This window comes from Chrysemys picta, chromosome 24, assembly GCF_011386835.1.
Source record: "Chrysemys picta bellii isolate R12L10 chromosome 24, ASM1138683v2, whole genome shotgun sequence".
NCBI lineage: Eukaryota > Metazoa > Chordata > Testudines > Emydidae > Chrysemys > Chrysemys picta.
Window position 1 is genome coordinate 14,781,253 of NC_088814.1, and position 27,664 is coordinate 14,808,916.

At 62.6% G+C, this 27,664-nt stretch overlaps 2 protein-coding genes across 4 annotated transcripts in view; one reads left to right on the plus strand and one right to left on the minus strand.

The window, feature by feature from the left end:
* The window catches only part of ADAM11 (ADAM metallopeptidase domain 11), a 65,379-nt gene extending 52,585 nt beyond the window's left edge, over positions 1 to 12,794 (plus strand). For 2 of the 3 annotated variants that reach the window (XM_065577763.1, XM_065577765.1), the window contains exons 20-26: positions 1,386 to 1,449; positions 3,002 to 3,101; positions 3,580 to 3,699; positions 4,897 to 5,065; positions 5,637 to 5,751; positions 6,935 to 7,025; positions 8,721 to 12,794. In XM_065577763.1, coding sequence (XP_065433835.1) covers positions 1,386 to 1,449; positions 3,002 to 3,101; positions 3,580 to 3,699; positions 4,897 to 5,065; positions 5,637 to 5,751; positions 6,935 to 7,025; positions 8,721 to 8,769 — 708 coding nt within the window. In that variant the 3' untranslated portion in view covers positions 8,770 to 12,794. The remainder of the gene's footprint in view (positions 1 to 1,385; positions 1,450 to 3,001; positions 3,102 to 3,579; positions 3,700 to 4,896; positions 5,066 to 5,636; positions 5,752 to 6,934; positions 7,026 to 8,720) is intronic. The other variant, XM_065577764.1, reaches the window with a different exon arrangement.
* The window catches only part of LOC135977343 (uncharacterized), a 371,747-nt gene extending 345,053 nt beyond the window's left edge, over positions 1 to 26,694 (minus strand). The window contains exon 1 of the mRNA XM_065577762.1: positions 23,298 to 26,694. Within this exon, the coding sequence (XP_065433834.1) occupies positions 23,827 to 26,613 (2,787 nt within the window). The 5' untranslated portion in view covers positions 26,614 to 26,694 and the 3' untranslated portion in view covers positions 23,298 to 23,826. The remainder of the gene's footprint in view (positions 1 to 23,297) is intronic.
* Positions 26,695 to 27,664: the final 970 nt, after the last annotated feature.

Sequence of the window (27,664 nt, forward strand, 5' to 3'; positions counted from 1 at the left end):
GCCCACTCCCCGGACAGGCTGGTTGACACGGCCCCTCGCCCACTCCCCGGACAGGCTGGGTTGGCACGGCCCCACGCCCACTCCCCGGACAGGCTGGTTGGCACGGCCCCTCGCCCACTCCCCGGACAGGCTGGTTGACACGGCCCCTCGCCCACTCCCCGGACAGGCTGGTTGGCACGGCCCCACGCCCACTCCCCGGACAGGCTGGTTGGCACGGCCCCTCGCCCACTCCCCGGACAGGCTGGTTGGCACGGCCCCTCGCCCACTCCCCGGACAGGCTGGTTGGCACGGCCCCACGCCCACTCCCCGGACAGGCTGGTTGGCACGGCCCCACGCCCACTCCCCGGACAGGCTGGTTGGCACGGCCCCTCGCCCACTCCCCGGACAGGCTGGTTGGCACGGCCCCATGCCCACTCCCCGGACAGGCTGGTTGGCACGGCCCCATGCCCACTCCCCGGACAGGCTGGTTGGCACGGCCCCATGCCCACTCCCCGGACAGGCTGGTTGGCACGGCCCCATGCCCACTCCCCGGACAGGCTGGTTGGCACGGCCCCTCGCCCACTCCCCGGACAGGCTGGTTGGCACGGCCCCACGCCCACTCCCCGGACAGGCTGGTTGGCACGGCCCCACGCCCACTCCCCGGACAGGCTGGTTGGCACGGCCCCTCGCCCACTCCCCGGACAGGCTGGTTGGCACGGCCCCTCGCCCACTCCCCGGACAGGCTGGTTGGCACGGCCCCATGCCCACTCCCCGGACAGGCTGGTTGGAATGGCCCCTCGCCCACTCCCCGGACAGGCTGGTTGGCACGGCCCCACGCCCACTCCCCGGACAGGCTGGTTGGCACGGCCCCACGCCCACTCCCCGGACAGGCTGGTTGGCACGGCCCCACGCCCACTCCCCGGACAGGCTGGTTGGCATGGCCCCACGCCCACTCCCCGGACAGGCTGGTTGGCCCGGCCCCACGCCCACTCCCCGGACAGGCTGGTTGGCATGGCCCCACGCCCACTCCCCGGACAGGCTGGTTGGCATGGCCCCACGCCCACTCCCCGGACAGGCTGGTTGGCACGGCCCCATTCCCCCTCCCCTGGCCTGGCAGACGTGCCTGCTCCCGCAGACAGACTGCCTGACACTGCTGCTTGTGCACACACACTGGCACACCTGCTCCATTAAACAGGCTCCCAGGGACTCCCATATCCAGCCCGGCCTGACGCACGCCCTGAGGCAGCCAGCCGGCCGGCCAGGGACACTGCTGCTCCAGTGAACTCTTTCATGCCTGCCTCAGGCTGTCTGGCTGCAGTCCCCATGCCAAGGCCTGGGAGCATGTCAACACGTGTGTGCCCATCTGCAAGTGTCGCTGTGTGAAATCGGCTCTCTCTGCTCCACAGGGCCGGTGCTATGGGGGCAGGTGCAAAACCAGGGACAGACAGTGCAATGCACTCTGGGGGCGTGGTAAGTGCCTGGCTGAGCTCTCCAGCTGGCCTGGGGGTGCAGAGCTGCAGGGAGATGAGAGAGCGCGTGCACAGGGCAGGGGTGCAGAGCAGGCTGAACGCCAGCGACCAAGGACTCAGCGGCCCCATTGGTGAGGCCCACAGAGCGATAAGTGCAGCGCTGCGCAGTGTGAGGTGGCAGCTCCGGGGTCTGAGGCCTTGTGAGCCCATCTCTGCCATGGGCGCTCTGGGTGCACTGCCCCCGGCAACGTCACTGCCGCCTCTCTCCCAGAGCAGCCCTCTAACCCTCTGCGACAGCCGCAGACAGACTACAGGCTCTCCCTGGGTGCCTGTGTCCCTCCTTGCCTGCTGGCCTCGCTCCCCACATTTCCGTAGAGTCACGTCCAGGTTACCGCACGGTCAGTGAGAGCAGAATCGGGCCCTTTGCTTACTCTCAAGCAAAACCACATCAAACCCTGATTCGCTTCCAGCGATTTCACACTGCAGATCCCCCTGCGGCCGGCTTCTCCTCGGCCAGCAGAGACGCCGCTTGGAAGCCCTCAGTTAAAGGGAACCTGCCAAAGGAAACATCATGGCCCCCATCCTCCTCACACTGTCAGCGCATCAGTGCCGAGGAGGCGTGATGCACCTGGCTTCAAACAGGACCCCTGGCACCAGCGTAACGGGTGGCACGGGGTGAGGGCAATGGAGAACCTGGCCCAGATATTTGCAATAAACACTATGGATGTTAAGGGTCAAGGCCCATTGAAATGAGTGAGGCCAGACATCCCTATGGGTTAGTTCTCTTCTTGCCTACGCCCCCATGGACCCCAACAGGACTGGCTGCCCTCCCGTTCCCACCAGTCGGTCCATTGCCTCCCATGCAGCGACACACACCAGTGGAAGAGCCAGGGACCGGCCTGCGGCTGGTCAGACGCTGCCTGGCTGAGCAGTGGTCCCGGCTCAGGCTCTCTGGTGCTCTGCATATCACCTGTCGTACGCACAGCTAGTCCCTCTCCCAGTGCCTCACAGCCTGCCCCGCTCTGCAGAAACCCGGGTGCCACTGGAGTGTGTGGGAAGGAAACGGCCCTGCCGGCCGCACCTGTAACACTGGGGCTGAGCCCCCCACATGGCCTTGTTCATGCTCAGCCACGGGGCTCTGTGAATGCAGCCATTGTGGGACCAGCTATGGTGCTGCACATCTGTGGGCAGTAACCGGGCTACAGCCCAGGGCTGAAGGAAGGCACCCTGGGCAGTTCCGGGGTCTGGGACTCCTGGGTTCTGTTCGTGGCTCCGGCACTGACTCAGCTAACGCTCCCTGCCCCACCGCTAAGGGACGTGTGTGTAAAGCAGGAGCGTGACAGCCGGGTCCTCCCACGTGATCCCACATGGACACGCCTGGCCCACGTGCTCCCGGCTGGGCTCTGCCAGGCAGGCGCTTGGCATTGGCGGGCTGAGCCTGGCCTGTGTGCCAGAGCACATGCCTCTGCTTCCACACCGCCCTGCCTGGGGCACAGGGGGAGGACAGGACCATGTCTGCAGGTAACCCCCTCTCTTGTTCCCCTCCCCCACAGCGGCTGCCGACAGGTTCTGCTACGAGAAGCTGAATGTGGAAGGGACCGAGAGAGGGAACTGTGGGCGCGAGGGCCCAGCCTGGGTGCAGTGCAGCAAGCAGTAAGTGCTGGGGCCCAGTCTGCCAGGTGAGGTGTGGGCATCGCAGCATCCTCTGTCCATGCCAGCTGCTGCCCGCAGCCCCAGTGCACACGGCCCCAGCGTTGGCCTTCCTCCACCTCCTCCCACCCACCCTCCACGCTCTGCCACCATCTGCTCGGCACCTGCTCTGGGCCAGGGGGGAGGGTCTTACCACCACCCCCAGGGAATGCCACCCCCTCTCCTGCCACCAGGCCCAGCCCCTGTAACCAGCCTGCCAGGCCAGCGAGGGCAGCGGGGCATGGCCACGCGGTGATTGGCAGCTGTCAAACCAAGTGTATTGCTGGTGCTCCTTGTCCTGACCCACTCTCCCATCCCACAACTGGGCTGGGCTGGGCTGGGGCTGGGGCTGGGGCTGGGGCTGGGGCTGGGGCTGGGGCTGGGTTGGGGCGGGAGTGGGTACCCTGGGCCCACCCCTCTGCACTTTGTGTCTGTCTTGCAGAGACGTCCTGTGCGGCTACCTGCTGTGCACCAACATCACGGGCGTGCCGCGGCTGGGCGAGCTCAGCGGGGAGATCACCACGATGACCTTCTACCACCAGAACAGATACGTCGACTGCAGGTGGGCAGGGCTGCCCCGGGCCAGGGCCAACCGCCCGACTTGGCTCGGGACTCAGTGCCTTGGCCCTCCTGGGCCAGGCCAGCTCCCCAGCCCCGGGGGCCTGGTGAGACCAGGGATTGGGGAGCGTCTCATCGCTGCTCCAGGGCAGGGCTGGGGGGTGTCCCAACAGGAAACCCCTGACGCAGGACTGGCCACGGTGAGATCGGCTCCGTTGCCCTCTTCTGGCTCAGCGCATCCCATATGACTCTGATTCCAAGTGACCCCCTCAGTGCATGCTGGGAGCATCTACCCCAGGGCACTGTGGGATGGGGGAAGGGGAGCAGCGGAGCTGGGCTTTGAGAGAACTCCGTTGTAGCCTGTCAGTTCGGCTGCCCCGGAGCCCAGTGTTCCCCGGCAGTTCTCTTCTGTGGTTCTCCGACCCCAATCCTGGGCCCCCTGTGCTGCTCGGCCTCCTGGCTCTGGGCACTGCCAGCTCCTGGCCCCAGGGGCAGACCCCGGAAGCAGGGCCTCAGTTGTTCAGAGCCCCAGTCCCTTCGGTACGTCCCCAAGGGCCCTGGCTCTGGAAGCCCTGGGGTCTCAATCACGCCCTTCAGAGCGAGTGTGCGGCGAGCGAGGAGACAGACTAGGGTATGTGCCCGCTACAGCCGCCCCGCTCGGTGCCAGGGTGCAGAGGCTTCCTACAGCACTGGCCGGGGGGGGGGAGGAGTGTCTTCCATCGCTGTCGTTAATCCACCTCCCCGGAAATGGAAACGTCCCGCTGGCGACCTCTGCTCATTGGACTCATATAACAGGCTCCTACCCACAGACGCTTCCCCCTCACAGCTCGCTGGGAACCGGCACTGGCCTGAGCTCAGCGCCCTGGCCTGGGCCCGCCGGCGAAGCGGGGTTTGGCCAGCGTCTGTGGGCAGGCAGCTGTTCTCGCATGGCAGTGGGGCCGTTTCTGCTGCGGTGCGGAGAGCTGTTCAGAGGCAGCGCCTGGTGGCATCAGGCAGCGCTGCTGGCCCTGCCGAGCTCTGCAATAACTCCACCGCAGAGGCTCCGATCCTCCCAGGAGGCTGTGGTGCAGGATGGGGTTCACGATTGACACAGATCCGTCCCCAGCCTGCTCCCCCATTGGGCCTTGGGGCATGTTAGCCACCCCCTGGGGCATGGACAGTGTCACCTGCCCCCTCCCTCAGCTGCTCTTCCCCTCCCCAGAGGTGGGCACGTCCAGCTGGTGGACGGCTCGGATCTGAGCTACGTGGAGGACGGCACGCCCTGCGGCCCCAGCATGCTGTGTCTTGACCACAAATGCCTTCCCGCGGCAGCCTTCAATTTCAGCGCCTGCCCTAGCAGCTGGGACGGGATGATCTGCTTTGACCATGGGGTGAGTCCTTGCTGGGGGCTGGGACGTGCCAGGCCTCCCTCTGCCCACAGGGAGAAGCTCTGCGGGGCAGGCGGCCTCACAGCATGGGAGCACAGAGGTGACACCTTGCCCAGGGGCACCCAGCGTCTCCCACCTTCACTACCTGATTTCCACCCCGCAGGGAGCAGCTGGTCTCCTTCCTGTGCTGAGCTCTGGCCTCCCCCTCTCCTGCGCTCCGAGGTGCATGCACGTTGCTGCCTGAGGGGGGCGCTGCCTGGACACCGTGAATCGCCTGCTCCTGGCGCTGCCCCAGGGCAGTGGATTAGACTGATTGGATGGCTAGCATGGGGCAGGGGGGGAACCCTGGTGGGAGGAGCCTGGGCTGTGGAAGAGACCGCAGCCCCACTGCTCAGGGCTCTCAGGCTGTGGGGTGTTCCCTGGGGAGCCCAGCATTGAGGAGCAGAGCTGCCGAAGGCCAGAGCGCCCCCATCGCAGCCCCAGGGAGGCCCCATGGCCCGGCCAGCACCGGGCCTGGCCGGGGACGGACTCGACTCCCTGCAGCGCTCACCCGCCTCCCGTTCCTTTGCCTCAGGTCTGCAGCAACGAGGGCAAGTGCATCTGCCAGGCGGACTGGACGGGGAAGGACTGCAGCGTCTACGACCCCATCCCGGAGCCCAGGCCCACCGGCGAAACCGAGAGATACAAGGGTCCGTGTCCCGCAGCTGCCAGCCCCCGCCTCCCTGCGTGGGCCAGGCGGTGTGAACCCAGACGTGGAGCCCTGCCCAGAACCATGGTCCCCCTCCCTTAGAGCCGTGACACATCCCCGCCCCCCTCCCTGCCCAGCCTGATCCCACTCCAGTCCTGCAACCCAGCACTGCACCAGGAACTCCCCCCGCCCCCCGGGAACTCCCCCCCCCAGATCCCCTGCCCGGGAACACACCCCCTGGGATCCCCTGCCCGGGAACACACCCCCTGGGATCCCCTGCCCAGGAACACACCCCCTGGGATCCCCTGCCCGGGAACACACCCCCTGGGATCCCCTGCCCGGGAACCCCCCCACCCCGCCCATGCTCCTTTTCCCCCCCCACACACACGAGCCCCCGAACCCATGCCAGGAGCCGTCCCCCTCCCCTGCAAGCCATGGCACCATGTGCCGCAGGACAGCTGGGCCAGTGGGTCAAGGCTGGGGCTGCTCTGTCTCCGGCGCTCCCTGGCCCCAGCCCACCCAGCTCTCCCCGTAGATCCAAATTCCTGTCGCTCACTCCGCTCCACCCACCCGGTCTGTCGGGCGGGCTTGGGGGGTCCCAACTAGAGGGGCGCCTCCACAGGAGAGCCTGTGGCTGTGGCTTGCCCCCGAGTCTAGAGCCACGAGCTATTGCTGGGGTCCCGGAGGAGCGGGAAGGCCCCGCTGCAGAGCCCGCAGGGCCATGGCTGGGCTTACAAAGGGTGTGGGCCAGGAAGCCAGGAGAGCGCCCCCTGCTGACTGAAGCCACCTGGTGGAATCCTTCTGCCCTGCTGGCTGCAGGGAGTCAGGGTGGTGTGGACAGGCCGAGGAACAGCAGAGCTGGGCTCTGGTCAGGGCGCCTCCGTGAGTGGCCGGGCGTCCGGGCTTTGGATGGGATTGGGGGGTCCATTTGCTGAGCCCTCAGGGTGGGGGTGGGACCCTGTGGTGCCCGTTCCCCATGGTCCCTCCTAGGGTGGCCCCTGCATTGCAGAGAAGCTGATCTTGTGCCAGGCTCGCCATGGCACCCCTCGCTCCTGGCTCAGCGTCCACAGGGGGCAAAGCTACCGCAGAGTCCGGGCTGTGCCCTGCCTGCCCCATGCCCCTCCCCAAGCCAGTGCCCACACCCCGCACCTGACCTGAGCTCTCCTCCCCTCTCTCTGTCGCAGGTCCCAGCGGCACCAACATCATTATCGGCTCCATTGCAGGCGCCGTGCTGGTGGCGGCCATTGTCCTGGGGGGAACTGGCTGGGGATTTAAGTAAGCGAACGCCGCGTGCCTCTTCCCGAGTGCATCCTTCTCCTGGGCCGGGGCTGGGCACCGGGCCACAGTCCCTGCCCTGCTCAGAGGCTGCGGGAGGGAGGCATTTCCCAGGCCAGGGCAGCCCTTGCACTCCATGGGCTTGGCCAGTCTGACCCAGCCGTGGGCAGGAAGCTGTGGGGCAGTACGGCTCCTGGCGGGAGGGGACTGGGCATGAGGGGGGCGCCCCACACTGCTAATCCCCAGCCCTGTCCTCTGGGAGTTGCCCCCTAGCTGGGCTCAGGAAGGGGAGTGAGGTACCACAGGGCTTCCCCCAGCCTGAGTGCAAGCTCTGGGGGCACTGCTCTCAGGCCGCAATGCACGTCACGCCGGGGGTTTGCCCGGGGCCCTGCCAGCTAGGAGGCAGCGGACGAGGGCTCTGGGCAAGGGGCAGCAGACTGGGGGGCAGAAGGAGCAGTATGGAGCTGGGAGGGGGGCAGAGGGACACTGGGCCCCCGGGGCAGGAGGGAGACAGGCAGAACTAACCCAGGGAGGAGCTTGCCCCCTGCACACACACACAATGTCCCCGGTGTGGGGCAAGGGGCACTGGGGTGGGGGTGCCCCCTCGGCCGTGCCCTCGCGGCCCAAGGAGGGTGGCGTTCAGCCTGCAGGCAGTGGCAGTTGCATGTGTAGAGGGAGCCCCGCGGTGTGGGGCCCGCGTGACCGGAGTGGTGTCCTCCGCTTTGCCCCGCGTGGAGGGGTGGTGAGACCCCGGGCCCGAACCCACACACCAGCTCCAGGCCTGGCAGCAGCGTGAGGCACAGGGCCAGGAGGCCCCCGCCCTGGGGCTGTGACAGGGAGCTGCTCCCTGGGCCAGCCCTGCCTGATGGCGCTGCAGGGACCAGATCTTGGCATGGGGTGGCTCTCGCGCTGGGCAGCCTTGGGCCCAGCCCCTGGGGCCCTGCAGGCCGGGCTGCTGCCACCCCTGTCCCCCTCCCAGCTGTTGCTATTTGGCTGCCCCACTCCTGGTGTGTGGTCTGCTGAGCGCGGCTGACGGTCCCAGCCCTGCTGCTGGGGGGGGCTGTGCATTGGGGGAGCCGCAGGGGGGAGCAGCCGGTATCCAGGCTCGGCGCTTGGGGCAGCACCAGCGCTGGGCTGAGCGAGAGCACGGCTTTCCGGAGGGGGGGCGCGCTCAGTGGAAAGGCTCCTGGGGCTGGAGAACGCGCCATGGCCCACGAGCAGAGGCTGCGATGCCCCCTCCCTGGGAAAACCTGCCCCGCATTTCCCTCTCCACGCCAGGCCCCTGCACTGGCCCAGTGCGGCCCTGCTGCCCGGTGTCACGTTCTCGCCCCCTCCCGCACTGGTGCTGCCCAGAGATGCACCCAAAACACTTGGCAGAAAGGGGGGGGCACCCACTGGCAGGGGGCAGCCCCTCCGCCCTAGTGGGGCTGAGATTTTCCCTAGCACCAGGGCCAGACTTTTCAGCCCCCAGCAGCCCCCAAAGTGAGCCCTGCCTGGCTAGCCCAAGCCCAGCGCACCAGGCCAGGCCTGCAAGGCCCTGGGGCTGGCTCCTGGCACTCAGCCACATGCCACCCAGAGCGGGGCCCTGGCGGAGTCGGGGCAGAGCCGGGCAGGATCCGACACACCAAGCAGGGCTGCCCCCGGAGGCCTCGCTAACCGTCCCCCTCTCTGTGTCCTCTCTCCTCGCCTCGCCAGGAACATCCGGAGAGGAAGGTATGACCCGGCTCAGCCGGGGCTGGGCTAGCCCCCATCACTCATCTGTCACCCATCACCATCCCATCCCCTCCCCTCGCTCGGCCCCGGTTGTTGGGACGCTACCGTCGCCTCCTGCTGGTTGCTGCGCCTGCCTGCCTGGAGCCTGCTGCACAGGCCATGACCATCGCTGCTCCTCCTCCATGGGGCTGTGTCCCCCTCCCTGGGCGGAGGCCTGGGGGCTCTCTCGGGCCGGCGAGAGGGTGATGGCAGGAGAGCCCTTCCACTGCCAGTGTGTCCTGGGGGCTCGGGCAGGGCTGGGCCGGAGCGGCAGGGAGCGCAGGGGCAGGCAGCAGAGGTTGGGCCATCCAGCCTGGCCCCTTGCTGCCAGCAGCACCTGACCTGCTGGGGGCACTCTGCCCAGGGGCCAGGCCCGGCTGGACCCCGCACTAGCAGCGGCTCCAGCGGTCAGCTGGCTCCCTGCCCCAAGCCGTGGCTGGCAGCTGATGCTCTCCCTCCGGCTCCCCTGACGCTGCGCCCCATTCACACGGCGAGGTGCCCACGCCAGCCCTGCCCAGCGTTTGCAGGGAGCAGAGCAGCCTGCTCCTTGGGCACCCCAGGGCAGGGACTGGGTGGGTGGGTGTGGGATCGTGCCCCTGATGTGAACCTCCCGCCACCTGTCACTGTCTGTGTGTCCATCTCGTCGCCCCCTGGGGCCCGTCTTTGCGCCTGCGTCACTCACCGTCCCTGGGAAGCTTGCTGCTGAGGGGCAGCCCGCCTGCCGCAGGGCACTGCCCCCCCCCGGGAGGCGGAGGTGGGGAAGCAGGGCACTGCCCCCCCCCCCCCCGTGGGGCGGAGGTGGGGAAGCAGGGCACTGCCCCCCCCCCCCCGTGGGGTGGAGGTGGGGAAGCAGGGTCACTAGCCTAGAGGCCTGAGCTATCCCGGGCTAGGTGTCCCCGATGGCTGCTGTTCCTCAGGCTAGCGGGCATTAGGGCACCCCGGGCATGTGTGGATGGCCCAGGGCAGGGCCAGGCCAGTGCCTCAACGCGTGTGCGCTCCAGTTGGGCTTGGGCCTGGCCATGGCCCACGGAGCCTCTGCCGCGAGGTGGCCAGTTCAAATCCCACCCCGGCCCATTCGCAGCAGGTTCCTGTTCTGGGCCCACGCCAGAGGCGGAGCCTGGGGCCCATCAGGCGCTCGGGGGGCCGGGCAGTGGAGACAGCGTGCAGGTTGCGGGGGGGCTGGCCGGCAGAGGCCATTGAGCCAGCACCCCAACCAGCCGGCTCTTTGCACCCGGAGTGGCAGAGCCTGGGCCTGCAGCAGTGGGGCCAGGAGTGTCCCAGCCAGTGGGGGGGCAAGAGCACAGCGTCTGCCCAGCCCCCCAGTGCCGCCCCATCCCCCCAGCTGGCGCATTGCTCCGGCAGGTGGGCCCCAGACATGCCCCCCCCCCCGTAGTGCTCAGACAAGTCTTGGGGTTCCCAGGTGAGGCCCAAGCACCCCAGGCCTGGGTAGGCATCCGGGCCCTGTGCGACTCCCTTGGTTTGGGACTAACCAGCCCCCGACGCTGTGTCTGCACTGGCTGTTGGACCGCGCTGGGGTCACCCGCATCTCCCGCACGCCGGTGCCAGCGCTAACATGCCCCTCGCTTCTGTGTTGCAGGTCGGGAGGGGCCTAGCCCGGCCACCCCCTTCTGGTGGCTCTCTGCTGCCCTTCCACAGGGGAGGGGAGAAATCTCCTAAAAACCAAATCAGCCCCAAATAATGATGTGACGAGAGGGTGAACAATCAGTGACGTCTTCCGCTGCTGCCTGGCACCTGGCGTGGCCCTGGCTGCACCGGGTGAGGCCGGGAGGGGGCCACGCAACCTTGCACTGGAGGGACCCAGATGGCACAGACTCTGCGTGGACCCCGTAGCCTTGTGCCCAGCTGGCCAAGTGCTCTCTGTCTCCTTGACAGGCCGGCTGCCGCCCGTCCCTGCCTGAATGTAGCTTCCACCCCCACCGCACTGTACTATCACCAATGAATGTACCCGCTCGCCGCCCCACAGACCACGGCACGCCACCCACCTGCCGCCCGCGGGCAGACACGCTCACTTTCCTGTTGCGCGGAGTCTGGGTGGCACAGCTAACAGCGGGCAAAGGAGCGCAGGGGACAGGCGAGGAGCCGGCTGGAATGGAGTCAGAGCCACCCCGTGATCTAGGGGCTGCCTGGGCTCCCATCCTTCGCGTGGCCTGGCCTCAGTGCGTCTCCACCATGACCCATTGCCCGCCCCAGCTGCTGGGGGCTTGGTGCCCGGCCGTGCCGATGGGGCTGGGATTCTGCCAGGGATATTTTTTAATGCAAAGCAACACAATGAATGTAGCCGGGGGGCAGCATGGAGCTGGGTGTTTGCTGGGGGCGGCAGGGAGAGGGTTTGGACATTGGTCTCACGGCGCCCGCTCACCCCACCCAACGGCTGCAAACCAGTGGGGAGGTGAAGATACACCTGTGCCTGGCCTCCAGCTCAAACCTGCCCAGCCCCATCAACTCAGGGGTCTGCTCCCATGGGCGCCCAGCGCCTCCCCTTCCCCCCAGGAACAGGGACCAAGCCCACAGGCAAACCAAACCCAAACTGCCATGGAGAGCCCAGGTGGGGTGGGCACGGTGTGAATGGCCCAGCATCTGCGCCGGTAAGCGCCAAAGCTGCTCTCGCACCAACACACGCTGGGCCAATCCCAGCGATCCCCTCCCCCAACTCGTCTCTCTAACTCCTGGGCCCAACCCGGCTACACCACTGCCGCCAAACTGCCACCGGCCACAACCAGCCCTGGGCTGACAGCCCATGCTCTGCACCGCTGGGTTCCTCTGGCCCGTCCACCACTACATCCCACCCTCTCTCAGGCTCCTGTGCCCGACTGCGAGTCAGGACTCCTGGGTTCTCAGCCAGTGACTCACTGTGCAGCCTCAGGCAAATCGCTTCCCCTTCTCGTGCCTCAGTTTCCCCATCGGACGCATAGGTGTGGTGCTGCTGTGCTGGCTTTGCCTATCCCTGCCCAGGGCTCGCTCTCTCTCCAGCCATTACAGTCATTCCTCTGAGCCCAAGCGCCCACCGCTTCAGCCCCTGCTCCTGGCAGGGAGCAGTGAGGCTGGAGGCCCAGCCAGGCTCCCCATCCCACACCCTGCAGGCACAGCTCTTTCCAGGCCAGGGATGGCCTGTGCGGGCGGGGCCCTGGCATTGCAGGCTGTGAGGTTAGCAGTGAAGCAGGCCGGGGCGGGGGGGGGACATCAGCCAGGGATGAGCTTCTGCTGCTAGGGCCGGGAACCTGCCTCCTCCCTGCTCCCTCTGGGAGAAAATGCCAGACAGTGAATTGCCTCCTGAGCAGGTCCATGGGCAGCCAACACCTCCGCAGGGCCCCTAGGGCCTCAGGCCCCTTGGAGCCAGTGTTCCCCCAGCCCAGCCAGGCCCTTCGCAGCCGCTGCTCTGGCCACAGGAGAACCCCACGGGAGCAGCCCTGCAAAGTTCCTCGCCCTCACTGGCCCCTGGAACGGGGCTTGCTTGGCTTGGCAAGTGGAGTCTGGTGGGGTTTCCAGCCCCAGCCCCAGCCCCAGGGTGCGGCTGGTGGCTTTGGGTAGAATAACCAGATAATAGCCGAGGAGGGCTGTGACCCCATGCAGCAGGGCTGAGCGGAGTGCGCTCCATTCCCCAGAGCCCTGGCCAGCCCCACCAGCCCAAACCGCCCCCTGCACACGCTCCACAGCCTGTGCTGGCCTCACCTGCGTAAGGGCTCGAGCTGCCTTTGCTGGCCCCCAAAGGCCGAGCTCTGCCGCAGAAGGGGCCTTCGCCTGGGCGGGTGAGCGAGGGGCTCACACAGTGACAGCTGGGGCTGCGGCAGGGGGCAGATGCTGCCAACCACTGATGGCCCTTTGGCCTGGGGCAGCCTGGCCCTAGTAAAAGCCAGGCCTCCTCCCAGCTGGACAGTGGGTTGCTCGTGAGTTGGTTCTAGCTGGCAGGGCACCCTGCTCTCCGCGGCGGGCATTGCATTTCCCATGAGCTTGGACTGGGGAGGTTTTACTTACAGCATTAAAAAAAAAATCACTTTGTTCTGCTCTCAGTTGTGCTGGTGTGAAGGGGGCCTAAGCACCATAGACGTCAGTGGGGTAACGCCAGTTTTACACCACCCGGCAGGATCTGGCCCGGAAATAGTGTGTTGCCGCCTCTGTTTGGTGTAGAAGTCCCACTCCTCCACATGGCTTTCCGTGGCCTGGCTGGTTTAGGGATCTGTACGTGGGGCCAATCACCACAGCAAGCCCCTGCTCTGAGGCCAGAACGGTTCATTCCAGACACAGCCCAGTCGGCACATCTGGCCCAAATGTTCAGCCGTAGGAGCCTTGAGGTTGGTTCCTAAAGCCATAGTGAGGTGCCTAAAACGGGCTGATTATCAAGCGTGCAGAGCACCCCCGGCTCCCACTGCAGCCAGCGGGGACTCAGCACCACTGGACGGAGACTCCGTTTATTTTGCTGCTTAACTTGAAGCTCCCAACTTTTCACATGAGGGCGCATTGGAACAGTGTCCTCAGGAACCAGCGACCTCAGCTCAATGCGAACCGCAGAGGTTAAAGTCAGCCTGCTTCCAGGCTCTTCATCTCAGGCCATTGGGACAGTGAAATGCGGCACCTGCGGCTGGGCTGCAGACACAGCACACAGCCAGTTTGTTAATTCGGCGGGGTCGGGGGGGGGGTTCTTTTGGGGAAAAAAAGGTTCTTGGAAATGTAACCCTTCTGCCCATCTGAGCTGGCACCAACAAGGGCCGGGTTCAGTATCTAGGGGTTCTGTTTCCAATAACACAATGCAAAACCGGCTCGAGCCCCCACCCAGTGACCTGGGACAATTAGAGGCACCTGGGGGATGGTATGTAAGAGGCAATACTTCCCCTCTTGCAAGCACAGAATCTGAGCGTAGCAAAATCCTTTCAATAAAGGAGGGAAACAATGCAGCATTATGTTGGGGAAACACCACAAACAGGATTCATAACACAAACCATGAGCAAAAGACCCCCCCCCCCCCCAAGTAAGTTTGGCAGTATCCTTTTCCCCTCATGGTCTTAAGTCCAACAACCAACAACCCAAAAGTCTCTGTCCCTGGTCAGTGCAGCCCCAGAGTTCAAAAGTTTATCTGCATAGTTTTACCTCTCAGCCTGGGAGGGTGGGGGTGTGCAGCGGTGTTAAGGGGCACCTTACATGGTCCGAGGCTGACTATCCTGCCTCTCCATGGGGTTCTGCTGCAGCCTTCACCACAAGCCACTCCACCAGCTGCTCTACTCCACCAGGTGTCCCACAAGCCACTCCAGCCATCCTGTAAACTACTCTACTCTACCAGCTGCTCAACAACATACCTTCAGCCCCCCCCCCCGAACTCAGTGATTCTAGCTTGTAGTAGGGGAGCCTCAGTGCTGGTACACTATTGGTCCAAAGTGACTTCAGCTCAGCAACCTGTAACTAGACTCCTAATAGAATTATTATTAGCTCTCATATTCCACAATACAGCAAGGAAAAGTCACAATTGGCATTCCAAACCCTCAAAAAGTAACTAAGCTATCAAATACAACTTTCTCCTTCCTGCAATTCACTGGGTGCTGGAACCCATGTCCCTTGTCTAGCGAGTGCTACTTAGTTGATGGTGAGTCCCTCTGTCATAAAACCGTTTCATTGTTCTTGAGTCACATAATCAGGGTAACAACACTTTATTCTTCCTGCACCAATAACAGAGAAACTGGGGATGCCACAGCAGCCCAAGTGACATTTGGGCTGCTGTGGGCTCATGCCAGGCGGGTGGGTGTGCCTATGCAAATAAGATCAGCCCCTGAAGTTCTTTTCCACAACTCACCATAATTCACCACCAGATGTCAGGGTAGAGCTCATCCTGACTCTGCTTACAGAAACATTTGAAAAACCGAAACTTGAGGCCACGTTTGCTGGGGGGGGGGGTTTGGGAGGCAAAGCCTTGCAGTGTTTGCAAACCCAAGGGCAGGATGAGGGTGCAGAACCAGACAGTGAAACTGACCTGACCGAAGGTAAAACTGCCCAGTCTCTATGTACTGTCAGCGCAATGACAGAAAGCAGTAAACCAGCAGCGGGGGTTGGGGGGGGAGGAGGAAATGTGGGGTGTTAAAATCCAGTTGGGTTGTTAGTACCACAGGGCAAATAACGAGATCCCAACATGGGGGTGATGGTGTCCCTGCTTCAGTGCTTTGAGTCAGGAGTTAAGCTACACAGCCCCAAATCCTGACCTCAGCTATGGGCCTACCACTCAGCTGATCACCTGGGGCTGAAGGGAGAATGTAGGCCAGAGATCTGTGCTCAGAGCAGCCATCTTGTTGCCAGATGGCCTTATTGCATACACACAGCAATGGGGCAGATCCTGCCGTCACCCAGTAACGGGACAGGTCCTGCGGTCATCCAGCAATGAGGCAGATCCTGCCGTTGCCTGGCAACGGGGCAGGTCCTGTGGTCATCTGGCAATGGGGCAGATCCTGCCGTCACCCAGTAATGGGACAGGTCCTGCGGTCATCCAGCAATGAGGCAGATCCTGCCGTTGCCTGGCAACGGGGCAGGTCCTGTGGTCATCTGGCAATGGGGCAGATCCTGCCATCACCCAGTAATGGGACAGGTCCTGCGGTCATCCAGCAATGAGGCAGATCCTGCCGTTGCCTGGCAACGGGGCAGGTCCTGTGGTTGTCCAGCAACAGGGCATATCCTGCCATTGCCCGGCAACGGGGCAGGTCCTGTGGTCATCTGGCAATGGGGCAGATCCTGCCGTCACCCAGTAATGGGACAGGTCCTGCAGTCATCCAGCAATGGGGCAGATCCTGCCGTCACCCAGCAACGGGGCAGGTCCTGCCATCGCCCGGCAATGGGGCAGATCCTGCCATTGCCTGGCAACGGGGTGGGTCCTGCCATCACCCATCTGCTGAGCAGCCAACCCAAGATCCTGGAGGTAGAAAACTGGTATAAAGCCTCCTACTGCCACCTCCTGTGCTGCCCTTCTGGCCTCAATTTCCACCAGAAGCCAGAGCTTCTCCGTGGCTGGACGTGGGCTCGGCCATGGGACCTGCACCCTGAAGGCCGTGACCTTTCCATGGCCCAGCAGCAGGGAGGCCTGGCAGCTCGGCAGACAGATGTGGCTGCACTTCCTTGCCCTGCGCTCAGCTGTAGACTCTTCTGGGGGCCTACGTGACCCTTAGCATGGTCACCTGGGGCCACCTTGTTCCCTGCCCTGAGCCGGTGCAGAGGGTTTGGGTGGCCCGGCCTAGGTTAGTGACTAGGGCTAAGGCAGCTGGAGGGACGCGCCCCCGACACAGGCTGGGAGGCAGCAGCTACCCCAGCCTTTGACAATGGAGACCCGGGAGTTTCAGAGGCCAAGTGGTGCTTATGGACCAATATGCCCCAAAGTGGCTGGTGCCACCTGTGGCCATGCACCCCGCCCCCGGCCTGCACTGCTGGTTCCTGGACAAAACCAGGGTGCCCTGTTCCGTGCCAGAGGTTCGTACCCTGGCAGCAAAATGGCACCTGATTGTAGCAGCATTGCCGGCCCAGAGCCAGGTCACGTCTCCAGGGCAGGACGCCCCCGTGCACTGCTGTGGTGATGCCTTGCACAGATTGTGGGGGGGGCTGGGTGGTGTATGGCCATGGGGGTGGGACTGCACCACGGGGGGAGGGGCTAACAGACACCATGCTCACCGGGAGCAATCTGAATCCTTTAACATTACCCAGGAGCAGCCCCCGAACTGCCAGGCGTCCAGCTGGAGCATGAGGTAGAGGGAGCCCCTCCCCCCCGATCCCCTGCACCTGCCAGGTTGGAAGCCCTGCCCCCGAAGGTCATTTCCATAGCTGACCTCCCCCCCCCCCCCGTGTCTTGGGCCCACCGGCCACCCCGCTTCCCCACACTCTTTGGGGCTCCCAGAGCCCGGCAGAGGGGCCCAGCGGGGCTGGTGCACCAGGGCTGGTGTGGAGATTTTTAAGGGGCTCAGTGCGTACCCCATGTGGATGCTGGACATCCCCATTGTCCGGCATTGCACATGCAGACGGCTGAAGGCCGGGATCGTGGGGGGGTCTGGGAGTGTCAGGATCATGGGGAGGAGGTGATGAGAAGCTTCCCTGGATTCTTCAAATGTCATTCCCAGTAAAATGTCTTTGAAAAACGATGTCCCTTTGCTCAGAAGCCGCTGAACCCACATTTTAGCCCAACCAGGGGCTCTGGCTCCGGTTCCAAGGCAGCCGGGGCTGAAGGCAAAACTCCTGCCAGAGCCGAGGTTACTGCACTAGCATTCGTGTGGCACCGTGGGGGAGAAAATGGAACAAATCTGTGGGCACCTAATATTACTCTGCTGCATGCCCCGGCTGCTCAGAACGCCATCCTCCTGCTTCAAAAAACCTCAGCTAAAGGAGAATCTCCACTAGCAGTATAGGCCCTATGATATGCAGCTATGCAGTTCCAATTCAATCCAGCAGAGGGCAGCATTGCACACGCCCCCCTCGCACACTCTAGTGCACACAGGCCGGTGACAGAGGTCTAGCACTAGCACTGCACGCGTGGTGCTTAGCCTCCCTGGGTGCTGAGCTCCAACCCATGGCTGGGTTCACAGCACCGGATACGTAAACCTGAGCCTGAAGCACCCAGCCCATGCCCAGCACGGCGAAGGACAGGCCAGCTTCCAGCATACTCCAGGGGCCCCACGGGCTGGACTGCGCACTTGCTCCTGTTGCCGAACCAAGGCAGGAGACGGCAGCTGCCTGGGTGTGTCAGCCACTCCTGAGCCGAGCAGGAAGGAGAGCGGAGCTTTAGCCCATGGGCAGGGCCCCAGAGCAGCTCAGGTGAGTCACGCCCCATAAGTCAGAGCCAAGCTCGGCGCGCTGCTCTGGGCGGGAGGGGTGCGCCGTCCGCTCGCAGCTCCAAGGGAGCGGGGCAGGTGGCAGAGTAACCGCAAGGTCAGCTAAGGCCATAGCCAAAGTGCCCGGAATCACTGTTCCTCCAGAGAGACCAGCTGACCCCTGCCGTCCCTGCTAGCCCTGCGATTCCGGGGCCTCGAACGCGCTGCTGGCCCCAAGCGATCCAGGCCAGGTCTGGTGGGGGATCCCACCTTGCATAGCACAAGCCGGAACCGTCAGTCTGGCAGCTGCCCAACAACCTCCATAACGAACCCCCTTGGTGCCCCGTCTCCTCCTTTTTATCCCATCGGGCAGAGGTTTGCAAACGGACGGGCAGGAGGAACGTTCGGGGAGGAGCAGGGGCGAGAGGCGGCTTGGGCCAGCCCCCATGGGGGGCAGGGAAGGAGCACCACCTCCTCCCTCTGATTCACTTCAGTGGACCCCCCCAACCTGTGGGTCAGCATCTGCCAAGTTCCACTCCCAGCAGTCCCCGCGCCCAGCACTGACTCTGCCCCCAGAGACCATCGCACACGCCCTCCCCCACCCTGAAAACCCGAGGGGGGAGCGGCAGAGGGGCAGGGTTTGGCCCTGCCCTAGTGGTGCAGCCTGGCTGCCAGGCAGAAGCAGCCGCTGCTGGGGAAGGCCTGGCTGCGCCGTTGGTCTGTATCTGGGTATTTGAAGCAGACGGTGTCGGGGGGTGAATTAAAGCTGTGCTCAGGGTTCTGTTAGGGTTACGCACAGGCTATCGAGCACACTTTTGCATGTGTCTATTTTGGTCTGGGTTCGGGGACACAGCCGAAAACTGTCACTCGAAGGGGAGGGGTTCAGCTGAAAACATTTGAAAACCGCTGCCATAGGGTTTTGCAAACTGATGCACATAGATCGTGTCACCCACCACTGAAAAGCAGCCACCTCTGGGCCGGAAAAGGGCAGCTGTGTAACGGTGCTCAACAACTGCACAACAGTGTAGGGCAGGAAGCGAAGGGGACTCCCAGCTCTGCGGGGGTGACAGTGTTTTTCCTTTGGCAGTTGAGAAGGGGGTTAATTCCACTGATCTCTCCCCTCTCTCGCAATGGGCGGAAGGGAAGCCAGACCTGGGGCTGAGCAGTTCCAGCCCCTGCCAGGCCTTGATCCTGATCCGGCTCCAGCAGCTGGGGCTGCGCTGACCAGAATCCGGAGCGAGAAGCAGCTGCTGGAACGGCTGACGCGCTTCGCCCACTGGCCACCACAAGGGGGGGCTCCGATTCCATGCAGCTCCTTGCCCTCCGTTACCCTGCCAGGGATCCCGAGCTTTCCCCTTGGGTCGGCAGGCAGCCCAGACACCTGGGGGTGAGCAGGGAGCTGCCCAGCCACGTCCCACCCCGCAGAGCCCTGAGCCAGCTCTCAGCTCAGCACCTCCAATCCGGAAAAGGGGAGCGGTTCCTGGGGAGCCCACCAGGGCCGGCTTTAGGAAGTGCGGGGCCCGATTCGAACAGTTTCGACGGGGCCCCGACAGGGATGACTAAAAAAAAAAAAAAAACCCCACGTTAAAAAAAACACGTGGGGCTTGTACTCACCGGGCCGCGCTCCTAGTCTTTGGTGGCGGGTCCTTCACTCGCTCCGGGTCTTCGACGGCAGTGAAGGACCCACCACCAAAGACCCGGAGTGAGTGAAGGACCCGCCGCCAAAGACCCGGAGCGAGTGAAGGACCTGCTGCCAAAGACCTGGAGCGCCGCCGGGTGAGTAAAAATTAAAAAGGTGCCTCTAGCCAGGGAAGGGATTCTCTGCCACTTGCCCCCCACTCTGGGCGGCCCTGCCACTGGGCGCGGGGCCCTCTTAAGCGCGGGGCCGATTCGGGGGAATTGGTCGAATTGGCCTAAAGCCGGCCCTGCCCGGAATCACTGTTCCTCCAGAGAGACCAGCTGACCCCTGCCGTCCCTGCTAGCCCTGCGATTCCGGGGCCTCGAACGCGCTGCTGGCCCCAAGCGATCCAGGCCAGGTCTGGTGGGGGATCCCACCTTGCATAGCACAAGCCAGAACCGTCAGTCTGGCAGCTGCCCAACAACCTCCATAACGAACCACCTCTGGGCTGGAAAAGGGCAGCTGTGTAACGGTGCTCAACAACTGCACAACCCACAGCCCCCTGCCCTATGGCACCCCACGCCACTCAGCCACAGGGGCTCTCGGAGCTCAGGGTGTGCAGCGACGGCCCATCTCGGCCTCTCGCACCTCCCACGTAGCACACTGGCAAGAGGGGTCCCTGGAGGGCTGAGTCTGAGGGGCTCCATGGGGCAGCGAGGGGTGGGGGAGGAGCTGTGTTGGGACCACGCTTCTGGGGCAGGATGGTAGTGCCAGGCTCTGGATCCAGCTAAACTCCTCCAGGAGCCGGGTCCGCAGCCCTCTGCTCCTCCTCTGCCAGGCCCTGGGATCCGCACGGCCCCTAGGCTGGGCACGGGGTCCCTGAGGCAAGCTGGCAGTGTCAGCCCATGAAACTCGCAGGGCCTGGCCCTCCACGGGGAAAGCAGGAGCCGTCCCGCGGGCACCTGTGGGGTGACAGTGAGTGAGCGGAGAGCCAGGCCCCAGGCTGGCAAGCCGAGGCCGAAGCTCCTTGCATGCTGGCCAACCCCCCTCCCCGCTGTGACTGGCCCTCAAGGCCAGTCCTGGCCTCAGCAGCCCACGCGCCTCGGACTGCCAGCCTGGCTGCCCCCGTCCTCTCGGCCCAGGGCTACACGTGGGAGCTGCAGCCCCTGCCGAATGCAGCTGCCCTCCTGCTCGGAGCCATGAACCACATCGCCCCAGCTCAGCAGCTCGTCCCCCTCTGCAACGCGAGGGTGATGGATGGCTCGGGCCTGGGCAGGCCCCTGGCTGAGCTGCCCCCTCTGCCCTGCCCAGACTTGGGCTTTAATGTGCAGAAAACTGGACCTATGAAGGAAGGGGGGGAGGGCTGGACCCAGCCAGGGCATTTTGTGCCCTCTGCCCTACCTCTATCCACCGTAAAGCAATCAGGAGAGCCAGTAACCACACAGGCACAGCCACCAGGGCTGGTCTCTTGCAAGCCCCCACGATTCAGGGCCTTTCAGCTGCAAAATCCTTGGGCACCGAATATCCTCTGAGGTCAAGGAGGTATTTGGGGGGAATGAAATCAAAGGCTTCCCAGCCCCAGCTGTGTCCCTGCGGAGGCAGAGGCAGAGGGATGTCTCCCTGCTTGGATCAGGGAGAGGGGCAGCATCAGAGGCAGCTTGGCTCTGCCAGCTTTGCCTTGCCAAGCACAGCACCAACCGGGGGGTCCTCCCATTTGCCGCCAATCGAACCTTGCCAAGGACAAGCCAAGCTCACTCAGCCGCAAGGACGGATTTGAAATGACAAACCTGGGGCAGCGGGAGCTGGCCGTGCAAAGACGGTTCCAGCGCTTGGAGCTACAGGAAAGAGCGAACGGTTCCCAGGGCCAGTGCCTCTCCCTCCCCCCCATGCCGCCTCCTGCAGCGGCAGGATGGCCCAGGGCTGCGCGCCCACCTGCCTGCACAGCGAGCTGCATTGGGGCTGGAAGAAGAAACAAAGCAGCCCTGCATGACGGACAAGAGCAGCCTGGCACAGCTTCCTGGGGCACCGCGTCCCCATGTTACCCCGGCCTCGGGAGAGAGAGGCACTCCCCCCATCTCCTCGGGCTGTGCCAGCCTTCGCTTCACCTTGCAGGGAGCACTGGGTGTGCCCTGGCCCTGCGCACCTCAGCCTCGGCTCCCTGTGGGGTCCAGCCCCGGGCCTGGACACTCCCAGGAAATACCCAGGCCACGGTCTCCAGAGAGCTGGGTCCACACAGCTGAGGGGTCCAACTCAGGGCAGGTCTGTCCTAACAACAGTGCTCTGTCATCTAAGGGATGATACAAGCAGGATGCAGGGCCTTAAGGGGCCAAGCTGCACTTGCTTAGAGTGCCCAGGTGTGTCATTCACAGGGAGGAGGGATAGCTCTGTGCATTGTGAATTGACCTGCTAAACCCAGGGTTGTGAGTTCAATCCTTGATAGGGGCCACTTAGGGATCTGGGGCAAAAATCAGTACTTGGTCCTGCTAGTGAAGGCAGGGGGCTGGACTCAACTCAATGACCTTTCAGAGTCCCTTCCAGCTCTATGAGATAACATATGGAGATATACCTATTATTAGGCTAGAAATCCCTTTAGTGTGGGTCCAGCACTTCCCCCAGTTCAGCCTTTGTTCCTCAGCTCACGTATGTCTTTGGGGTTTTGGAGAGGTAAGGATGTGAGAGGACCTTGCATGTTACTGCCTGGCCCCCCGTGGAGCTGCATTCGCTCTTCGGGGCTATACCCATGCAAAAAATGCCCCTGCCCCCAGGGTTTCCTTGTGATTTTCACTCCCAGCACTGGGACTTTCCCCTATTCCTAGGGGGTTGTGGTCTTTCAGCAGCTTTTCCTTAGCTGCTTGGTGGATCTTACCTGCCCGGGAAATTGCTTCCTCCTCCCCTTTTTCAGATGGGTCATTAGCCTTTTCACTGACACTCAGGTCTTTAGTAAGATTCCCACCCTGCCTTAAAGAGACAGAGTTAGCTGTGATAAGTACATCACAAATAGCATTTTGCAAAAGTGGGACCTGGAGTCTCTGGCCAGGAGGGATTTTATAGTACTGTACACAGGAGAGCTGTTACCCTTCCCTTTATAGTTATGACACGCCCCCCAAATCACAGATAGTGTTGGACATCCGGTTCCACACTGGCTGTGATTTCTTCCTGGAGCTCTAAGAGAACACAGAGTTAATAAGACACATGCACCTTTAGACATACTACTGATTATATAAAAACTAACAATATGTTCCACATTCCAAGAACAATTTTTAACCAGTTGATTCTGGGAAACTTTCCCGGGAGAGTGCATCAGCCACCTTGTTAGAAGCCCCTGAAATGTGTTGTATTTCAAAATCAAAATCTTGGAGAGCTAAACTCCACCGAAGAAGTTTTTTGTTATTCCCCTTCGCGGTATGAAGCCACTGTAGCGCAGCATGGTCTGTTTGTAGTTGGAAACGCTGTCCCCAAACATATGGGCGTAGCTTTTCCAGCGCGTACACAATGGCGTAGCATTCCTTTTCGCTGATTGACCAGTGGCTTTCCCTCTCAGACAGTTTCTTACTGAGAAACACGACACAATGGAATTCTTGATCCGGTCCTTCCTGCATTAAAACTGCTCCTACGCCCCACTCGGACGCATCTGTGGTTACTAAGAACAGTTTGTCAAAGTCTGGGGCCCTTAGCACAGGGTCAGACATGAGTGTTGCCTTAAGCTGGTGAAAGGCCTTTTGACACTCATCAGTCCACTGAACTGCATTTGGCTGTTTCTTTCTGGTTAGGTCTGTCAGCGGGGCGGCGATTTGGCTGTAGTGGGGTACAAATCGCCTATAATATCCGGCAAGCCTAAGAAGGATTGGATCTGTTTCTTTGACTTTGGAACCGGCCACTTTTGGATAGCATCCACTTTGGCCTGTAGGGGATTTATAGTTCCTTGACCCACCTGGTGCCCCAGGTAAGTCACTCTGTTTTGGCCTATTTGACACTTTTTAGCCTTAACAGTTAGTCCTGCCTGCCGAATGCGCTCGAAGATTTTTTCCAGGTACTCCAGGTGCTCTGTCCATGAATCAGAAAAAATGGCCACATCATCAAGGTAGGCAACTGCAGATTCTCCCAATCCTGCTAGGAGACTGTCACGGAGTATTGGGGAACTCAGGGCCCTGCACCCCCGGCTTCCTGCGATTCACCATGACTCTCAGCCAGCCAGTAAAGCAGAAGGTTTATTTGGATGACAGGAATACAGTCCAAGACAGGTCTTGCAGGCGCAGACAACAGGACCCCCTCAGTTAAGTCCAGCTTGGGGTCCCAGGGCATTCCAGCCCACCCCCCCCCTCAAGGGGGGTCAGAGCCATCTCTGTCTCCCAGCCATCTCTCCAGCCTGCTTCCAGCACACTGCCTTCAGCGACCCCTCCCACAGCCTTTGTTCAGTTTCCCGGGCCCTGGAGTCACCTGACCTCCAACCCCCTCCTGGGTTCTCATGTTACACACTCAGGTATGCGCCTGGGGAAACTCCCATCCCCCAATGCAGACTATCCCAGCACACTCCCCTGTCAGCATTCACAGACCACAGTGAGAACAGTCCCAGTTCGTCACATCTCTCCCCCCTTCGAGACCGAACTGAGCAGGGTCACTTTAGCCAGTGACCTGGGGAAGTTCGAACCTACCCCCGTTCCCATGGATGCCCCCGCATCCCTCCCATTCCTTGGTGAGAATTACACCAGGCCCCTCCAGTTTCACGCCCCCCCTTAGGTCGGGGGTGCTTGATGGCACTCGCAGTTCGCATGTGGGAAGGTTTATGCGGCCTGTGCCCTTTTCCCACCCCCATACCTCTGGGGTTCCAACTGGGCTGTGGTCTTCTCCCAGCGCTCCAGTCTGGAGGTCTGTGCTTTGGGCTCTCTTGGTTTAGAGCCGCCCTTTTAACCTTGGCCACCCTCTGGAAAGGATCCTTTATGCTGGGCAAGGGTCCTAAAGCTGTTTTCCCCTTGTCCCAGGCCTTCCTCCCCCTCTGACAGGGGTCACAGGATCCGCAGTACTGTCGGACAGTACCAAAGACCCCAGGCCAGTAAAAGCTCCGTAGCAGCCTCTGCTGGGTACGCCAGGTTCCCTGGTGCCCTGAGAGGGGAATGTCATGGGCCCGGCACAGCAGCTGGCGGCGATACTTCTGGGGTACCACCAGCTGCCTCCTGATCCCCCCTGACTCCATTTTCCCTGGGGGAGCCCATTCTCGGTACAGGAACCCCTTCTCCCACAGGAACCTTTTCCGGCCGCCTCGTCCCATGGTCTGTACCGCATTGAGGTCGGCCAGGTCCCTTATCTTCCGCAAGGAGGGATCTCTCTGTAACTCGGCCTGGAACTCAGCAGCTGGGACGGGGATGGCCACCTGCTCTTTCTCGCCCGCTGGGTCCGAAGCTGCAGCCTCCCTGAGCCGCGTCCCTGGGCGTTCCCTCCCCACCAGGTTAGGGTCCTGCGCCTCAGGCAAGGCACACCCCCCAAGGCCAGGGCGCAGTGCCCCTCGCCGGCTCTGACCGCGGGTCACAACTAAGGCGGTCTGGGGGCTGCTTGGCCAGTCCTCTAGGTCCCCCCCCATCAACACCTCAGTGGGCAAATGGTGGTGCACTCCCACGTCCTTGGGGCCCTCCTTGGCCCCCCATTTCAGGTGTACCCTCGCTACGGGAACCTTGAATGGGGTCCCGCCCACCCCGGTCAGGGTCAGGAAGGTGTTGGGCACCACCCGATCTGGGGCCACCACCTCGGGCCGGGCCAGTGTCACCTCTGCGCCCGTGTCCCAGTAACCATAAACTTTCTTCCCATCCACCTCCAGGGGAACAAGGCACTCGCTCCGCAGGGACAGCCCCGCGCCAACCCTGTAAACGGAGAACTTTGAATCCGGGGCATCTGACCCCCCAGAGAAGCTAGCCTGGGGCTCTCCTCCCTCCTTAGCAGGAGGTACTCTGCCAGCCCCCCTTCCCTGGGAATGCTGCCTCTCGCCGGGCTGGGTCTCTACCCAGTCAACCCTCTGTGGGTTCGGCCTGCTCAGTCTGTCCCTGAGCCTGGGGCACTGGGCCCGTATGTGGCCCTTTTGGCCACAGTGGTAGCAGCCCATGTCCCATGGGTCCCCCTGAGTGGGTCGGATGGTCCTGATGCCGGATGTTCCCCTCTGATGGGGTTTTTCTGTATTTTCCCACGGGGAGGTCCCATGGTGACTCTCTCCCTGCGTTGTGGTGGGATTGCTCCTTTGGGACTCCTCCCTTTTATCTCCTGACCGGCTCTTTACGAACTCATCGGCCAGCTGCCCGGCGTGTCGCGGGTTCTCTGGCTTTCTGTCCACCAACCACAGCCTCAGGTCGGATGGGCACCGCCCATACAGTTGCTCCAGTACCAGCAGTTTAATCAGGTCCTCCTTCGTCTGGGCCCCACCAGCCCACTTGCTGGCGTATCTTTCCATATGGACGGCTAGTTGCAAATAGGAGATCTCAGGGTTTTTATCTTGACTCCGGAACCTTTCCCGGTACATCTCAGGAGTCAGCCCAAACTCTCGTAGCAGGGCCTTTTTGAATAGTTCGTAGTCCCCTTTCTCTGCCTCTCCCAGTTGGCGGTACAATGCCACGGATTTGGGGTCCAGTAAGGGGGTAAGGACCCGGAGTCTGTCCGCGGGATCAACCCGGTGCAGCTCGCAGGCCGTCTCAAAGGCCTCCAGGAAGTCATCCATGTCCTCCCCCTCCTTGTATGGGGCCATGATGCACTTATCAAAGCCCCGTGCAGTCCTGGGTCCCCCCTCACTCACCGCAGCCGGGGGTTCGCTGCCCTTCAATCTCGCCAGTTCCAGGTCATGCTGACGCTGTCTCTCTTTCTCCTCCCGTTCACGCTGATGCTGTCTCTCATTCTCCTCCCGTTCATGCTGTCTCTGTCTCTCTTCACGCTGATGCTCTCTCTCATTCTCCTCCCGTTCATGCTGTCTCTGTCTCTCTTCACGCTGATGCTGTCTCTCTTTCTCCTCCCGTTCATGCTGTCTCTGTCGTTCACGATCCTCCAGCTCTCTCAGTTTTAGCTCTTTCTCCCATTCCAGCCAATTCCGCTCCCCGGATGCCGAACGTCGCCGGGAGGATCCTCTGCTGGCCGGCGGGCTTCGCCGGGGGGACCCCCTGCTGGCCGGGGGGGTCACGGCGCCTTCGGTATTTGCTGGGCTCCTCCCCACCCTTCCCCTAGGCATAGGAAGGAGGGGTCTCGGGAAGCCCTCAGCAGCCGGCTGACCACTCCCAGCTGGGACAGACACTGGTGCCTGCGCTGCATTTGCCAGGCTGCTTCCCTGAGACACAGGGATCAGTTCATTCGCGCGATCTTCCGCCTCCAGCTGGGCAATGAGCTGTTCTTTGGTGAGCCTCCCAATGCGCAGCTGCCTCTGCTTGCACAGCTCCACCAGGTCGCTCTTAAGCCGCTTGGCATACATCTTCCTGCTGGCCACTCACCGGCCTGTGTGCTCACAGCTCCCCACGGTTCCCAGGGGGACCCCTAGTGTGCCAGCCCTTCTCGAGGCTTTAACCTGGTCTTGGGGCTTTCCCACTCGTTGGCACACCTCACAAGACCGGACATAATTAGCAACGTCCTTGCCCATTTCCTCCCAGTGGAAGGACTTCCCCAACCGGTCTTTGGTTCTGTTCACCCCAGAATGGCCACTGGGATGATCATGGGCTAAGCTCAAGAGCTTTACCCGATACTTAGTGGGAACTACCAACTGTCTTTGAGGATGCCAGTCTTCCTGGTGCCCACCAGAAAGAGTTTCCTTGTATAAAAGTCCTTGTTCTACAACAAACCGGGATCGGTTAGAAGAGCTGAGAGGCGGTGGGGTGCTCCGCGCCGCCGCCCAAGCTTTCTGAAGGCTGTCATCTGCTTCCTGCTCGGCCTGGAACTGTTCCCTTGATGCTGGAGACATCAGTTCCTCCTTGGACTGTGGACTGGGGCTTGGTCCCTCTGGAAGCGATGCAGGTTCAGGGGCTGTTTCCATTGACTGTGAACCGCTGTCCGCAGGTGCACCATGTGGTATCTCAGGCTCTGGCTGAGCCTTTTGGTAGGGTTATCTGCTGCTTCCGCCAGGTCAGGCTCGCTGGTGCCCTCTGGCGTTGGAGTTATAGACGGGTTTGCAAGCGCTGGACTCAGTGCTGGCAATGGGTCTGTTGCTGGTCGCGTTGCCAGTTCCGGTTCTGGGACTGGCTTTGGCTGGGTCTCTGGGATTGGATCCACTACGGCTGTTGCAGTCGTTGGCAGGGGATCCGGTTCCACCACCTTTGTCTGGGTCTCTGGTAACACAGACAGGGCCCAGGTGGATGGCTCAGGAACAGGGATTGGGGTGCAAGCTTGCTTAGCCTGGCTGCGGGTGACTATTCCCACCCTCTTGGCTAGCTTCACATGGTTGGCCAAGTCTTCCCCAGCAGCATGGGGCTGGGATAATTGTCATAGACTGCAAAAGTCCACATTCCTGACCAGCCCTTGTACTGGACATG